At 33.0% G+C, this 17,107-nt stretch overlaps 1 protein-coding gene across 1 annotated transcript in view; it reads right to left on the bottom strand.

The window, feature by feature from the left end:
- Positions 1–8,770: 8,770 nt before the first annotated feature.
- Positions 8,771–17,107, bottom strand: part of CCDC172 (coiled-coil domain containing 172) — a 57,419-nt gene continuing 49,082 nt past the window's right edge. The window contains exons 7-8 of the mRNA XM_021700165.1: positions 9,666–9,753; positions 8,771–8,806 (exon numbers count right to left, since the gene is read on the bottom strand). Coding sequence (XP_021555840.1) covers positions 8,771–8,806; positions 9,666–9,753 — 124 coding nt within the window. The remainder of the gene's footprint in view (positions 8,807–9,665; positions 9,754–17,107) is intronic.

The following is a 17,107-nucleotide window of genomic DNA, read 5'->3' as shown; positions in this document are numbered from 1 at the left end:
AATTCCTTTTAAAATGTTCCCATAGTAGTGAGTATCCCCAACTTCCCTTTGAACAATATCAAGTTGCAACTGTGAATGGCAAATGGTAATTGGTTGTACTGAGAGCAAATTTGAATTTTTTTTTTTTTGGAGGGGAGGAATCACCAGGACGAGAATTTGAGAAAGAAATAATTGTAGGTACCTAGTGTTCAAAAGTTAATATTAAGTTATTTATTTATTTATTTGTTTCAAGTTTTTATTTAAATCCCAGTTAGTTAACATATAGTGTAATATTAGTTTCAGGAGAAGTAGGTTGTTTAAATCTTAGCAATCACCTTCCCTCACCAAGATTACTGAAGATTATTAGGGTCCAGGCCAATCTATAAAACTTAATCAACCCACTAAGTATGTGAAGTGGAAGTTAATCATATACATGAAGTCTTCCACATTTACTGGGTACCTGCAATGTGCAAGAATCTTTGATATGAGCTCGGCATGCAAAGGTAAATGAAAATTCTTGTCCTCATATAGTTCACAGTCCAGAGGAGGCTAATAATTATATCACTGCTGGATAATACTATAATGCACATTTAGTAAAGGTTCGGTGGGGCACAGATGGCATCCTCAATTTGCCTGATGGTACGGGGAGACACTTGGCAGAGAAAGGAACACTGGTGCAGTATCTGAAAGGAAGGAATATTCTTATTCCAGTTACCTCCACACTTGCTGGGAAGGAGGAAGCTGTGGCCACCACTGGAGAAGAGGCAGTTTAAGAATCCCTGGTACCTAGTTAAGTGCTCTCTGCATCTATGAAAAAAAAAAATCTCTTTGTTGCATCTCTAAACCCAGGCAAATTAGTACCTATGTATTCTGAATTGGGAAAGATAGCATTTATTAGAGAGGACTAAATTTAGGTAGTCCTGGGTTCAAATCTGCTTGGAAACTGTCACTGCATTATCTTGGTAATTTGCTTAGGCTCGCAGCCTCTGGTTTCCTGGCTAAAAAACAATCACCAACATTCCCATCTTTTAAGATAGTGGTGAAGATTCGAGCTGGTTTATGTAAAGCACCTAGTATAAGAGATCAAAAATGGAATTCTGAATTTGGACTCTAACACCAAAACACACACAAGTCAAGTGTTCACAGATCAGGAAAAACACCAAACTCCTCAAGAATCACTGCCAAGTTTAACCGATGCCCCTCAGAAAAATCAGCAAAATGCAACAAAATGCAACCCATCTCCTATTTCACTGAAGAATAAATCTAGCAGCTCTGAGTCTGAATTGTTTTGCCATTTCCCACAACCCCTTAATAATCCTCAGGTAGAAGTGCAAGTTCTGTAACCAAAAGGACCTCATCTTAGTCACCTTTGGTCCCATATCACAACTATGATTTCTTGCTCAGTAGGTGCTCATTTTTCACCTTAAAATGTAGAGATGTATAGTCAATCTGCATGCATGTAAATGACAGAGATTATACATACTTGGACATTACAATTTAGAGTTGACAGAAACACCAAGAATATATCCCTACTAAATAATTTATAAAATATTTTATTTGAGAAAGAGGAAAATCACTCAAAGTAAAGTCATTCATTTAAGAAATAAGCTATTTGAATACATACTATGTGTCAGGCACTGTTCTATGTACTGGGGAGATAGCAGTGAAAGAGACAATTTCATGACACTTATATTCTAGTCTGAAAGATAGTGAATGTGACAAAATTGATAAATAAGAAAAATAGTAGGATAAGTGCTAAGAGACAAATCAAACATAAAAGAAAGGCAGGAAGTATCCGGGAGCCTACGCCATGGTGGTAGCCATGCTGTGATGACAGGAGCTCCCAGATTCTGCATGTATTTTGAAGGTAGAAACAAGACTTGGTGATGGATTGGACACATGAAATACTGTCAAATATCCAACTATTAGGATATTCTTGGAGTCAACAGAGATTCACCCCAATTTCCCTTCATCAGCAGAACTGTGCTAGAAAATATTTCAATCACTTAACTCATGAAACAACATTAATTCTGTAGATGATAAATGATAAGGAGATAGGAAGTTTAAAGTCAAGCTTTAAAGAAAACACATATCTGGTGATTAAAGGTGCTTGGCAGGTCAATTGCCAAAGATCTTAAGTAGAATGACTTCACTTCATTTGATGGACCAACAGTTCACGAGTGAATCTTTGAAGACTAAAGACAAACACTAAATAATCAAGGTTAACAAACTAAGAAGTTGTATAATCAAGAATATGATTTTACAACAACTTTTCATGTGGTCTCAGAGCAAAAGTCTTGTATTTTTTAACTCAAAAATAAATAAAATGTCCTGATTAAACCAACTAGGTTCTTTTAACATTAGCAAAAGTAGAAACAGTAATATTACTAAAATTTCACTTTTACAGCCCTTTAACTTTATATTTTCTCTTGGATACATGTGATATTAATTTGAAAATTGGTTATCATATTTGAAAATTATATATGGAACGATTGGAAATTATATATAGAAATTTAAAAGTTACATCTACATAGATGGGGAAGGAGGGAATAAAGGAAGGAAAGAAGGAGAAAGGAAGGAAATCTCACTTGTTTATATGGATTTGTCATTCCCAAACTTCCTCCATTTTTATCTCAACTTGTCCAAGGTGGTACCAAAGAAATCCAGCAGATGGCACTCATACATTTTTCTAAATATGGTGCTGAATAAAAACAGGATTGCTTAAACTTTGTATTTCAGACCAGAAAGACCAAATAAATCATAGTCAGAAGCAAATGCATTTTCAAAATTTTCTATTACCATGGAGAAATAATGCTTTTAAGCTACTCTAATGCACATTCATAGCTTGCAAGCAACTTACAATTTTCACTTCCTATTCTAGCAGCTGGTGGAAAGTAAGCATTCAAAGCCATTACCTGCCAATCAACAGCTTGATAATAGAAAGCTGTAAGTAAACACTGAGAGACCCACAAACTTTCTCCATGAAGGGATATGGGATCATTATTTTCTTCTAGTTTCCTTTCAGTGCTTTTATTGGTTGTTCCACAAAGATAGGTTCTGAAATTAGCAAACATTATTACTGCCAATTTTTAGCTAAGTAAACAGAGTCTCAGAAAGAGTAAAAAATGAGGGTATAGAGTAATTCAACCAAGAAAGAATCAACAATAAATGAACTCAGTTTCTTTAACTAGAGAATCAATAATTTATACTTAAATCCTCAATTAATAAATATGGGCTAAATGAACAAGTTAATTCAAGCCGTATTTCAACATATATTTATTGAACACTTCCTAAATGCCAACAGTTTCAGGCTTTGAGAAAAAAAGTGGTATGTAAGACCAACAACACCCCTACTCTCATGGAACTTGTGTTTCAGTGGTTAGAAATAGAAAATGAAAAAACCAAACAAACAAGAAAGATATCAGAAATGACAAGTAGTATGAAGAGCATTAAACTTGAGTGTGTGACAATGTGACCAAGTGATTACTTTAGAGCAACTGTTTAAAGGAGGGCTTCTCTGAGGAGGTGACATTTCAGCTGACACTTGAATGACAGAGCAAACAGCTGTACAGAGATCAGGAGGAGCAGAAGAAAGTTCCTGAAATGATCCCAAGGCCAGAGTGAGTCTGGCCTATTTAGAGAGCAGAAAAACAATGTGGTTGGAGAGGAATTTTCAAGGAGAGTGGCATGATATGAATTCTGAGAGGTAGCCAAGATGGATGGATGGGTGGAAGGAAGGAAGAATGGTTGGAAGGAAGGGGATGGAATAGAAGGGGAACAGAAAGAAATGAACAAGAGTACTAATTTCAGGTTAATCAGAGATTCTTTTATATGTTGATTTTTCTGGAAGTTTTCTATTAGTTCACAATCCTGCCTTAGCAAGCACTGAAAAATGAATATAATTCTCATTATTTGATATTTTAAGGTGCCATCCCTTAGGTTATCACCTTAAATTATCAATGACCTTCAGGGTAACACCAACAAAAATACATCTGTAGAAAGTGTAATAAAGTGGGATGAATAGGTATTAATTTCAAGAGATACCCAAGAGGTGAATTTTCAATAATACTTGAGTCTGTTCTGTACTGATTTGCCCTTTCCTCCTCATGGAGAGTAAAAGATAATGTTAATGATTTACATGCACTGATTCTGATTAATCAATGTTTTCTGGTACCAAAAGAGTGATTTAAATGATTCTCAAATTTCTCTTATCTTCTAATATTTACCTGTTATGTAAGATTTTATAAGCAAATTTTCAAAAGCAATGTATTTTTAAGGTTGTTGGAACTGAAGCCCAAGCAATTAAACTGTAAATAAAGAGACCCACTGCCCTCTGTGACCTCACACAAATCAGATCATCAATCAAAATCTCAGTTCTTCCTGCAAACACTGGGATCTATGCTTAGACTCCAACTAGAATCTCAATAAAAAGCTTTGATTTTATTGGGGGTAAAATTGTTTTTATAGATATAACCTTGATATTTTACAAATTTTAATTGACAACAGAATTTAAAGCTGACATTACACTGACCTTAGGATTACTCCCAGGTCACCCATTCCCAACCAGAAGTTTCCTTGTCTAAAGTCCACAAAAACTATCAACAACCACCCCCATTTAATGGTGATTTGAATTTGCAAATACTTTCTCTCAGCAATCACAAAGGCATATCCAGAAATATTCATTAGTAATTGTATTTGCATCTATTAAATGTAGATTAAGAGGATTTTATTTTAACAAGATTTTATTTACCAACTAATTAGGATGACAATTTATTACAAGTATGAAAATAATTAACTTAGAATTAATAGAGTAGTATAGCTTTTCTGGTTGTAAGAAAGAAAGAAAATCATTTCTCTCCCCTCTATGGGCCTTGTTTTGCACAGCTACTTATATCAGTCATTGTTATTAATTTCACATTTTTACTTACTCTTTATTTCCCAGACATTTGAATTCTGGTGCTGTCAATCTCATAAAGGTCTTTCAAAGATAAATGTGCTATGTATCAAAAGCAGTTGTTTAAATAAGCTTTCAATTCTGACAGCTTTGCTCTTGATACTTTTCATAGCAGCAGCTAGGAGAGCATTTTATCATCAGTCATGGCTTTCTTTGTAATGCTTCCTTTTTTTCCCTCCAATCAAAGTAAATATGTTCTTACAACTAGCATTACCCTCAAAATGTTTCCTCATGTTTAATGAATGTGACCATCAGTTTAATGAACAACAACAAATAAACAAATGAAATTCCCATACTCCCTTATAGAACAGGGAGAATGATTACATTATTTCCTTCATATATTAGTCAGTGTTGTCTCAATATTGTCTTTTGGTCAAATGTCAGTAAAATAAACAAAAAATTAAAGCTCTTGAGGCATGGTGATTAGATCATTAGCAGGCCAAGCAAAAACTTACTTAACTTGAAAATGTAATGTTTAGAAAGTATAAATGCAGGTAACTGTACATTCTTAGCTCCGACATTTTCAAAGATAACTTCATCTGCCCCGCTCTTCCATTAAAAAAAAAAAATCTGTTGTCTTAAGATAAAAGGGCCACAAAACTCCAAGACTTAATCCCTGCTTCAGGCTAATGACAAAAAATATTTTTCATTTTTTTAGTTCACATCCTGAAAAAACATTCCCTTGACAGAAAATGTTCTGAACTAGACTCTGAAAGGCAAATGTATTTGCTTCACTTCAGTTTTTCAGGATGACAAAGGAGAGAAGAGGAGTCAAGAAGAAACATAAAAGTTGACCTAAAAAAGATCTGTTTCAAATATTAAATATCAAATATTAAAATATTTTTTAGAACATTGAACAACTTCAAATTTCAAATGTTATGCTATAGATAAATATTTGAATGACAGAACACCTTACCCTTGTACACCTAGGATTAAAAATCATATCATATTTATTTCCAATCATGTCACTGAACTGCTACTGTTTTCTGGACTGCAAATAAATGCCTTATTCATAATAATGTGACACAGTTATGTATGATTGATTGGTATGAAATAGAAAGGGACTTTGTCCTCAGTGTACACTTAGAACAGGCCTGTCCCATGCAAGCTCCCATCTGCAGCCAGCCAGCTAAACGACCCTTCTGGTGAGAGACTCAGTAGATTTTTCACAGCATAATTTCCACTCCACAACAAATTACCAATCCCAATTGCCTCTCTTTTAAGACATTTCTAGATTTCAATTCATTATAATTCTATGACTTCAACCTTATCTTGGACTTTTAACAATCTCATCATGGTTTTTCAGGGTCCAAGGAGAAAAAAGACAGGCAGACAAAGTGCTCCTCAATTTTTGTTTCTTTTACAAGAGAAAACACTACTATTGACAAAACAATGAGTAGTATAGAAATCTTATTGATTGTATATACCTTAAAGCTTTTCCTTTTCTTTGATTTTTCCTTCCATTTCAATAATCAAGTCAGGGAAGGAAGAAAGGAATTTCTAGTCTAGTGGTCACACTCCACATCCTATAATTTTGTTGCTGTTTTTCCCCTAGCCAAATAGAGCCATTAATCAACAGGAAAAATATGCTGCAAACTACCTGTATACATCCTCATATTATCCCCAACAGAGAGCTGAGAATTAGAAAGTTGCTTCTGGAAGAACTTCCGTCACAATAAAGAACTATGGTGGTGTGCCCAGAACCTTGGAGCACTCTTACTCTGGGTTAGTTTGAGCCTTGGCTATAACTAAGTATAAGGAAAATTTAGTGAATTATTTGCTTAATGAATGAGCATTCATTTAAAAACTGTCCTTCTGTATAGCCAAAGTCTTGCTTCCCAAATAATTATAGTCAGTCTGAGACACATTTTACCCAGAAATTTCAGTTATTTTTCCCACTTAAGAGGTTTATGAATATGGTCTTAAAAAAACTAAAAATGACCCAAATTTACTGCTGATATATTATATTGACAGTGCAGTTTAGTTTAGTACACTGTGACTTCTATTGATTGTTGTATTTCCTTTGTCCAGTGAACCTGTTCCTTTGATTACATTGATTCAAGTAGTCCCAGTTATTTTGACTTGGTATCACATGGGTAGTGCTTTATATCACTCTACAATCATACATGTGATTGTTTGAAAATTAGTTTAAGTTTTAAAATATATGCATTTTAAAATAATGAAGATGCCGAATCTTCCATTTTTTTCTCAAATTCAGTTCATATGAATCCTGATTCCATTACTGAATATTTAATACTGGTATCCTATATGATACACATATGAAAAGATAGTTGTATCTGTAAAGAGTTTATTCTGTATATACGTCATTGCATGTTAGCTATGCAAATATGTGGCAGATCTGTAGTTCACATTAATATTTAGCTACAAAACCAATAACGAACAAAAAATTACTGTAATTGAAAAAAGCTTTATGTGTAAATTCAAACTGCATATTAATAATATAATACACATTTAATAAGTAGATATTCATGAGACTTAGAATTTAGATAAATGGACTAAAATAAGACAGAACTGAAGTCATGACTAATCCCAATAACCATTTCCTACTCTATATTTGCATATAAAATAGAATGTAATTCCCTGGTACCATTAATTTTTTTCTTCTTAGGCAAAAGTAATTTACTATCAAATATTTAAGGAATCAAAATAAGAAATCACTTCTGAAAATGCAAATTATTTAGACAGATGGCAATTGCTACACATCTCAAAGGAGAGTTTTGACTTTACTAATTTTTACAAAATAAGAGTGTAAAACAACATATATAGAAAGCTATACCAAAATAAACCTTGCTCTGAAACTAGACCACCTTATCATCAGTAGAGAAATGTGTGTAAACATTTCATAGTTGATGTTAAACTCATTCAACTATAACCACAAAATAAAACATGATCCTAACATTTTGTACTCAGTACTTTGAAATATATCCCCAAACAGGTTTTGTCTCCTTCCTCACACCCACCACAATTTAGGGGCTTGGTGGACAGTTTCAATACACTTTTACAGAGACTAGTGAAAATACACCTATCTTCCTAGACAGGATGGCAAACCACAGAAAGCTACGTGATGTTGTGAATTTGGTGGAAATACCAAGGTTTGATACAAACATGAGTTTTAGTTGCCATGTTTCAGTGAAAATGAATCCTGAGGCCCCTCAGGAGATTATGTACATCCCCAAGTGGATGACTTATTTCATTCTACCAACATTGGCATCAGGAAGAAAACTGCCAGGCACAAAGACTGGGGAAAGCCTCAGGTGCCCCAGACTTAACTCCACAGACACATCTAGAGAAAAGAGGAGAAAACTGGCTTTTGCAGATGAAAGGCCTCCTAGGACCTCTGTCAACAGACATCTTACTGATGAGAGAAGGATTAAAATGAAGTGAACATCTTTGTTGGTGGAAATGGCAGGGACAAAACTGGGTCAATAATCTGATCATTTCTCTCTCCCAGGGTTTGATTAGACCCAAGGTAAACTGCAACAAAAAATGAACAACATCAGAAAGTACAGATCAGTTTAAGGGTCAGGGGAGATAAGAAGCCAGAGAACACAGTATCTACCTGTCCTTTCTTCTTCCTTTAGAAACAAAATCAAACGCCATAAGGAGCTTTAAAGTTCCAGCAAGTAACAAGAGAAAAAATTACATTTTTAAAATGCTAATATACCAATTCTAGATATCAACAACTTTGAACATTCTGGACTTCACATTTTCCACAAAAATCTGTTGTAATGGGCATCGTTTGTGTATCTATCACAAAGATTTGATTCTAAGATACTTTCATCAAACCTTGGATAGCTTTGGTCAACTCTCCACAAGTTATTTGTTTTCCTGAAGATCTTTCTGTGCCAATGTCTGAAAAGAAAAATATAGTAATTATTCATGAGGAAAATTAAATTCCTAATGAAGGAATTCCATAAAGTTCATGTAAATTTAACACAACAATACTGGGCATTTCTAAATTTTACTTTTGAAAGTTTTTATAAAAAATATAAAAATATAAATATATATATAAAAATATAAATCCTGACAATTGGGACATTTTAAACAAGAAATGTTTACAGAAAATAAATATGAACCAAATGTAATGTACTAAATTAAAATTACATTTTAACATATTTTAAAGCTAGCTATATATTTCTTCCATTAAAATGGAGCATGGCAAATACTGCATTCATTTTATAAACAACCAAAGTAAGAGGTTAAAAGCAATTTAAAGTGCTCCCACACAATCCGAAAATAAGTTTCCGATAATTGAATCTGAAGTTCTTGAGATCATAAAAATCTGTAATAAGAAAGTTTTAGGATCAAATATAATAAAAGTATAATTTATGCCTATCAAAAACAAAAAGCTTTTAAGCATTATGATAGTTAAACTCCTTCAGTGCATTAATCCTCTAATAACTGTTTCAGTCAAGAGAATGTTGGGAGGTCAGGTTTGGATTTTTTTTTAACTTAGTTTGAAATTGTACATAATTCTCTTTGAATATAATTTGCTTTATGTAGCACCTAACTCTCCAGGAACTCAAAACATTTCAGGGATTTATATCCTGACCTTAGTTTTGTTCATTGTTGCTGTTTTATTTTTTGTATCTAGTGAAAAATCCATGTGAAGGGCAAACCACTAATTCAGTGATATGTATCCCAGCAAACCCATTCTTGCTAGTAGGGAAAATAATGCTGAACAGAAGTTAAAGAATCAGTGGTGGCTTACCAACTCCAAAACTTCTATTTCTGTTTGGAGAGCTTCACAAGCACTTTGTACGTCATCTTCCTTATAAAGTTCTAATTCTTTTTTAAGTCTGTTTTAAAGGAAAAAATTCACCCTATGAGTTCAGCAGTAAGCTTTTATAATAATTTTTTTATTATATGGATAGCGGCAGATTTGTAGCTTCTATCATCAGAATTTTAACACTAAAGAATTCGGAAAGAAATTTTAATTCTCTATACTTCTTTTTTTTTAAAGATTTTATTTATTTATTCATGAGAGATAGAGAGAGGCAGAGGCAGAGGGAGAAGCAGGCTCCCCGCGGAGCAAGGAGCCTGATGCAGGACTCGATCCCAGGACCCTGGGATCATGACCTGAGCTGAAGGCAGACGCTTAACCGACTGAGCCACCCAGGCGTCCCTAATTCTCTATACTTCTATAAAGACTGTATAAAACTCTGAGACGTACAAAACTTCCATAAAGAAAATAAGGCAGACTAAATAAATAATAGGCAATTTTAGATTAATTAAAAGAGCAACATAGTTTAGTGGGGAAAAATATAGTACTGTCTGAAGAGCTCTGTTTTAGTCTTAGCCACTAACAAGCTGAAAAACCTTGGCTAAATCATTTAGCCTCTCTAAACTTCACCTGAAAAATTTTAATTACAGGAAAAAATGACCTCTGAGATTTCTTCTTGAACTAAAATTAAACATTAACTTTATAGTACACATATGCAATTAAAATATATTTTAATTTTAGAGTGAGAAAGCAACATCAATATTTCTTTCTTCCAATTAAGTCTTTAATCCTTTGAATATTCATAAATTTAAAAAAGTATTTTATGTCTATATTTAATGTAAAAAAATAGTGAAAAAACGGTCTTCTATTTCTAGCATTAGGGCTAATATTCCTTCCAAAAAGAAAAACTTAAGCAAAAGCCATGAACTGTGGCTGGAGAGGTAGAGAGCTAGGGCAGCGAGGCGGATGAGGCTGCCCTGAGGGAGCAACACTGATCTCACAAACCTAAGCCAACTGGGCCAGCCACAAGGTGAAGACTTGAACCTCTTTTGAGCTCCAACCCTTAAGGAAAGTCTGAAAGGGGTTCTAGGTCAGTGGCATTCCCTGTATACTAGCAGAGGCAAAAGAAAATCCTCTCTGAAGGAAAGTTTAACATATTTAGACCTACAGGCTTCGCACAGATCAAGAGGAAACCATGAGCTCACAATCAGAGATCACCAAGCACCCAAGAAGGCAAACCACCATAAATAAAAGTCAGCAGAGACAATAAACAATAGCTTATGTCCATAATACACAAAGAACTATGAGTCAGTAAGAAAAAGACAACACAGTGGAAAATGGGCATACCCTCCCCAAACACACAAACCTCTACCAGATCAAAAGATATACAATGGCTAACAAAAATAGGAAAAGATGCTCAACTTAATTAGTTATCAAGGAAATACAAAAGAAAAACACAATGAAATGTTATTACAAACTCACCAGAATAGCTAAAATGAAAAATAAGGAATTCCAAATCTTGACAAGGCTATGACTAAATGCCATAGAGGCTACTCCTTTACACTTGGTTGCAGAATGAAGATGACAAGTGTGGCTAACTCCCAGTGAACATGCATGTAGTGTGAGAGAGAAATAAACACTCATTATTCACTGACATCTTAGGGTTGTTCGCTTCTGAAGCATAATTTAGTCTAGGTCACAGAAAAAAATATAAAAAATAATTGGAGAGTCACCAGGAACTGAGCATTGAAGGCCACTAACACCCCAAAAACTAGAGGCACTAGGCCTCCTGATGGAAAAACGCCACCATCTATGATATAGCTTTGCCAAAAAAATTCAACCTAAATTTGATCAAGTTTTTAGATCCAATTACCAATTTACAAAAAATATATAAGTCAAACAAACATGTTTAACCCTACAATGGGAATATAATCAACTATAAATCAATCCAAATCAAGGGAAACTCTACAGGAAAAAAAATTTAATTTCCTCAACAAATAAATTACAAGTTAATTGCTGTTAATTATTTTATGTGTAATAATGGACTCTAGTTATGTTTTTTGAAAGTTCTTATTTTTTAAGAGACATAATAAAATAATTATATGATATATATGATTTGCTTCAAGTAATACAGGAGAAAAACAAGCAGAGATAGAGATGAAACAAGATTGGCCATAAGCTGATAACTGTTAAAGTTGCGCGATGAGTACATATGATTCATTATATTTTTCTTTTTTACCTTTGTATGTGCTTTAAATCCTCTATAATAATTCTTTTAAGAAACAGAGTTTAGCAAAGATAGTGGCCATAAAGTCAACATACAAATACCTGTTATATTTTCATGCACCAGCAATAAACAATTAGAACATGTCATTTAATATAAACACACCATTTACAACAGCATCTAAAACTACAAAGTACCTAAAATTAAAACTTATCAAAGATGTGCAAGATCAATAAACAGAAAATCATAAAGTTTTATTGAAAGATATTTAAAAAGACAAATTGAGATATCCTAAGTTCATAGATGGGAAGTCTCAGTTTCATAAAGATATAAAGTCTCTCAGAAGTAACTATAATAATAAATGCAATTGTAACCAAAATCACAACAGATTTTCATGGATATGATAAATTGATTTAGAAATGTATGTAAAAAGCAAAAGGCCAAGTATAGACAATATACTCTTGAGAAGACAAAAAAAAGACAAAGGGGGGTGTCCCACCTTGTATCATGACTCATTATAAAGTAACAGTAATTAAATAGTTAAAATGGAATAGTATGCATTTAGTAGTTTTGAGTAGTAATGAACGAATTGACCAATGAAACAGAATAGAAAATAGAATATGAATTATATCCATGATCTATTATTATTATTATTATTATTTAATACAAGATGTGACATTGTAGATCACTAGAGGAAGAAGAAACCATTGAATAAATGTTGCTGGGACAACTGGTTATCCATGTGCAAAAAAAATGAAAATAGATCTTGTTGTACATATAAACAAAATCAATGCCATATAAACTAAAGACAAATGTGAAAGGCAAACCCTACAAATTATTAGAGAAAATACAGGACAATATCCTTCTGATCTTAGGTAAGTAAAGAGTTCTTAAGGCACAAAAATGCTAACCATAACAAGAAATGACAGATAATTTCAACCATATTGAAAGTAGGAACTCTACTAAAGCATAACAGTATAAGGAACTCCAAAAAACAAAACAAAAACAAAAAGCTTCATAAATTGGGAGAAGAGATCTCCAACGTGTAAAAAACAAAATCCAGAATTATGAAAAAACTAAAAATAAAAAACTTCTAGAAGTCAATAAAATCAAATACCCAAACAACCCAGTTGCAAAATAATTATGAGGCATTTTACAGAAAAGGAAACACACGATCTATAAACAGATGGAAAGAAGCTCAATCTCATGGGTAGTCAGGGCAATACAGATTTAGCCCACAAAATACTGTCTTATATCCATGAGATTGGCAAGAGTTTTAGTAAGTCTAAAAATAAAGTACTGAAGAAGATGGAGATCAATGGGAATTTTTATAATTTGCTAAAGTAAATATGAACTGGTTTAATCATTTTGGAAAATAGTATGTTGTTATCTTGTAAAGTTCAAAATTCATATGCCTTTACACACCAATTCTACCAGGCATATAACCTAAACTCTTATACATGTGTATCAGGATAATCACAAGAGCATTGTTTGTGAAAACAAAAACTAGAAATAATCCAAATGTGCATTAAAAGGAAAAAAATTGTGATATGTTCACACATCTACGTTCAATAACATGGATGAGTCCTAGAAACAATCCAAAAACAGTATCATACCATTTTTACAGAACTAAAAAATAAACAAAAATAACCAATATACAGACAGATCATATATATAAATATATGGCATAATTTTAAATGAATCACAATGTAACAAAGAAAATTATATATAGGGAAATGGACTAAATGCAATATCACACATACACAAGAAAATGTTACACAACGTAGGACAGCAATTACATCTAGAAGGAAGGGTATGGAATAAAGGAGGAGCCCATGGCTAATGCAAGTTATTGGTTTTAAGTCTAGTTTAGTTCACAGGTGCTCATTATATTATTACACTTTACAACTTACACATAATTGAAGAAAAACATAGTAATTGTAGGGATGGAAGAGGAAATAATACCCTGTATATGTGAACTTCATTGTGTTCTGAACTTTTATGAATTTAATAGTAAATAAGAATTCTGAAGGAATGCTCAAGTAGGAAAAATAGAACAAGTTATTAATTTTGAGCATTAGATGTTTACACAAGCATAAAAAGCCTTGTAATGAATATTTTTAAAGAGTAAGTAGAAAGTTAAATGGAGAATCACAATGTACTGTGGAGAGCTCTACAATGTACTTCAGGCTTCATTTGAATATATTTATCTTTTTGAATAAAATGGTAGCAATCTTTCTTCCACCATACCATCCATTCTTGCTCCTGCTCCTTTTCATTTTAAATGAACTGCAGGTTCTATAACATTTTTCATGCCAACAGAACTGGGTGGTTGACCACTTTCCCTTTCAGTTAGCTAACGGTGAGAATGAGAGACTACTGAAATTAAGGATGGCATTTAGAGCGAATTATAGGAAGTATTTCACTATTCAGCATATAATCAAGCTGTAGAATTTAGATCTGCACTTAAAAAAAATTTGCTGTTGCTAGCTTTAAAAGAGGCTAGATAATAATGGTATGAATATTAATACATTTGCAGCTAGCCAAAGCTATGTAATGGTAAGCAGATATCATGCTTCAGTGCATAGACTGATTGCCTACAGGAGTCAAGAAGGACTTCCTTCACCTGCTGCACAGTAACTCAGAGCAGTTTGCGTTGGTTATTGTTACCTTTCTCTGAATCATCAAATAATGACGAGGATGGGCCAATACTGCTAGTTAGTCTTGCAAAACTTATGTTCTGTGTATTTTTATGATTTCCTGCACATTCCAATTTTTTCCAGTTACTTCTAAGTGCTATAGAAAAGCCTTTATTGAAAGAACACTCTTTTTAGCTACAGAACTGGACACAAGTACTATTTAAGTAGAAAGAAGGAAAAATTTCACCCAAAGTCCTAGTACACAGACTCAAATGATGATAAAATTTAGGTATATTTTATTAAAAGAACTTAGTAAAAGAACTCATTTTAGCTATAGAGCTGTACACAAATACTATTTCAGTGGAAAGAAGGAAAAATTTCACCCAAAGTTCTAGTACACAAACTCAAATGATATTGAAATTTAGGTATATTTCATCATAGTCTTTTGTTTCCATTAATGGTGATTATGTAATATTACTTCCTAGTTTTTTTTCTTTTGCTTAATGTTATCACTTACATTTTCCTCAGTTAATTACATATGCTATTAATACTATATAAGAGAAATATGTTGTAGTCCAAGTGGCTACACCAGAATTAACTTAATCATTCATGTATAGTATAGAAATTAAGTTGTCCCTATTTTTTTTTCCACCATAAATAACATTTCTATGAACACCTTTGTGCATCAAGTTTCCTCTGTACTTAGAATTATTTTCCTTCGGATAGAGCTTGTAAGTGTAATTTTTAGGTTAAATGGCATAAACATTTTTAAGATGCTTACAGTGATTTATGTACATCAAACTGCATTTAAGATATAGGCAATGTATACTGCCTCAGCAATGTATGAATTATCTCTGTACCACACCCTTGCCAATTTTGATATGGTCATTTAAGAATCTCTTTCAAAATTTGATAGAAAAATGATAATCAGTGGTTTTAATTTGCATTTGATAAACAGTATAACTGATTTACCATTTGACTTATTCGTCTTGGTATCCTTACTAACTTGTATAACGTAAGATACAAAATATGCATTCAATGCATGTTTGGTGGGTAAATACATGAATGAACACTATTGATTTTAGTGTCTCCTGACTGATTTTTTATCAGTTGATTATTTGGCAAGCTGTTATCCTCGTTTGTCATAACTACTATAAATTTCTCCCCGTTTATCATTCCATGATGCTGAACTTCTTTGACACATGGAATTTTAAATTTTATATGTTAAGTGTATTAATTTTATCCTTTTTGGTTTCCTTAATCACACCAGAGGTTTACTAAGTAGTTCTTTCTACTTTTTGCTAGTGTTTTCCTGCTTAGAAGGAGGTAAAAGAGGGATGGGCCCTGCCAGCAATTCCATTATTTCAAATCCTGGGTGAGTTGAATTAGGCATCTTCTTTAACTACATATTTCCTCTAATCTTCCTACCCCCCTATACCAAAAGGGGTAGTTTGTAAAGGTAAACATATGAAAATGGAAAAAAAATGTTTTCTATTAAAGACATGAGTGATTTTTGAAAATGATTACTTTAACATTACACATGGCTTCTACAATAAACAAAATGATTTCAAAGTTTAGGGACATTTACAAATAGTCACATTTACATCAGAATATAACGTTTAAAATAATCAGTTGATTCTGTCATCAAAATTTCCCTTGTATTTACTTAGAAGTTTTAATAACTATAGTATGTGCCAAGAATTCACAACACAGGAGATCTCTATTAGCTTGAAGGCTACATAATCAATGCTACAGAGACACTTCTGTTAGTGACTAAATGATGAAGTTTTACTAGAAAAGATGCAGAGTCAACAGAAATATTCAACAAAATACATAGCTAAGAATAATCCCGGAATTAAATGGGGATTTTCATATTTTATAAATGGTAAAAAGAGAGATGGCATGGATTGGCTACAGGTATATAATTATTTGACTAGTATATTCCAGAAACTTTAATGCTGAGATCTTATTACACTTACCCAGTTTGAGTTCATTCTTGTTGATAGTACAGAGTACTGCAAAGTACCTGGGCATTATCTCCTCAGTGTAGCCGGGATAACAATTCTTATTACTTTACTAAATAATGCTTGTTCTAAATAATGTTATAGAAACACTCCCACACGTATTTAAAGATACATGTATAAAATGTTTTCAATTATGAAAATTTAGAAACTCTTATATATCCGTCAGTGGGAGAAAGGCTACATCAATGCGGCATTTCCCTACATTGGCATTAAAAGGGAATGAAGTTGATCAGCACAAATGAACATGGGAAGTGTCTGTAATATTTTGCTAAGTAAAAAGCAAATTACAGACCAGTAAGTCTGATCCCATTTTATGCTAAACACACACACAGCTCGTATGTGTGCTCACACACACACACACACAGATATATAAACTCTGAAAAGATACATGTCAAACTTTTAACAATGGTTACATCGGGTTTCTGGCATAAGGTAATAGGAGAGGACACTTTGATGTTTTACATTTTCATAGTGTTTGAATTTTGGATTCAGTCAACATAGCCTAGTCTCATAATTTAAAAACACCTATATACATTTGGTAAA

The sequence above is a fragment of the Neomonachus schauinslandi genome, chromosome 6 (assembly GCF_002201575.2).
Source record: "Neomonachus schauinslandi chromosome 6, ASM220157v2, whole genome shotgun sequence".
Classification (NCBI taxonomy): Eukaryota; Metazoa; Chordata; class Mammalia; order Carnivora; family Phocidae; genus Neomonachus; species Neomonachus schauinslandi.
The sequence above is the reverse complement of the archived record's forward strand: the minus strand, read 5'-3'. Positions and strand labels throughout refer to the sequence as shown.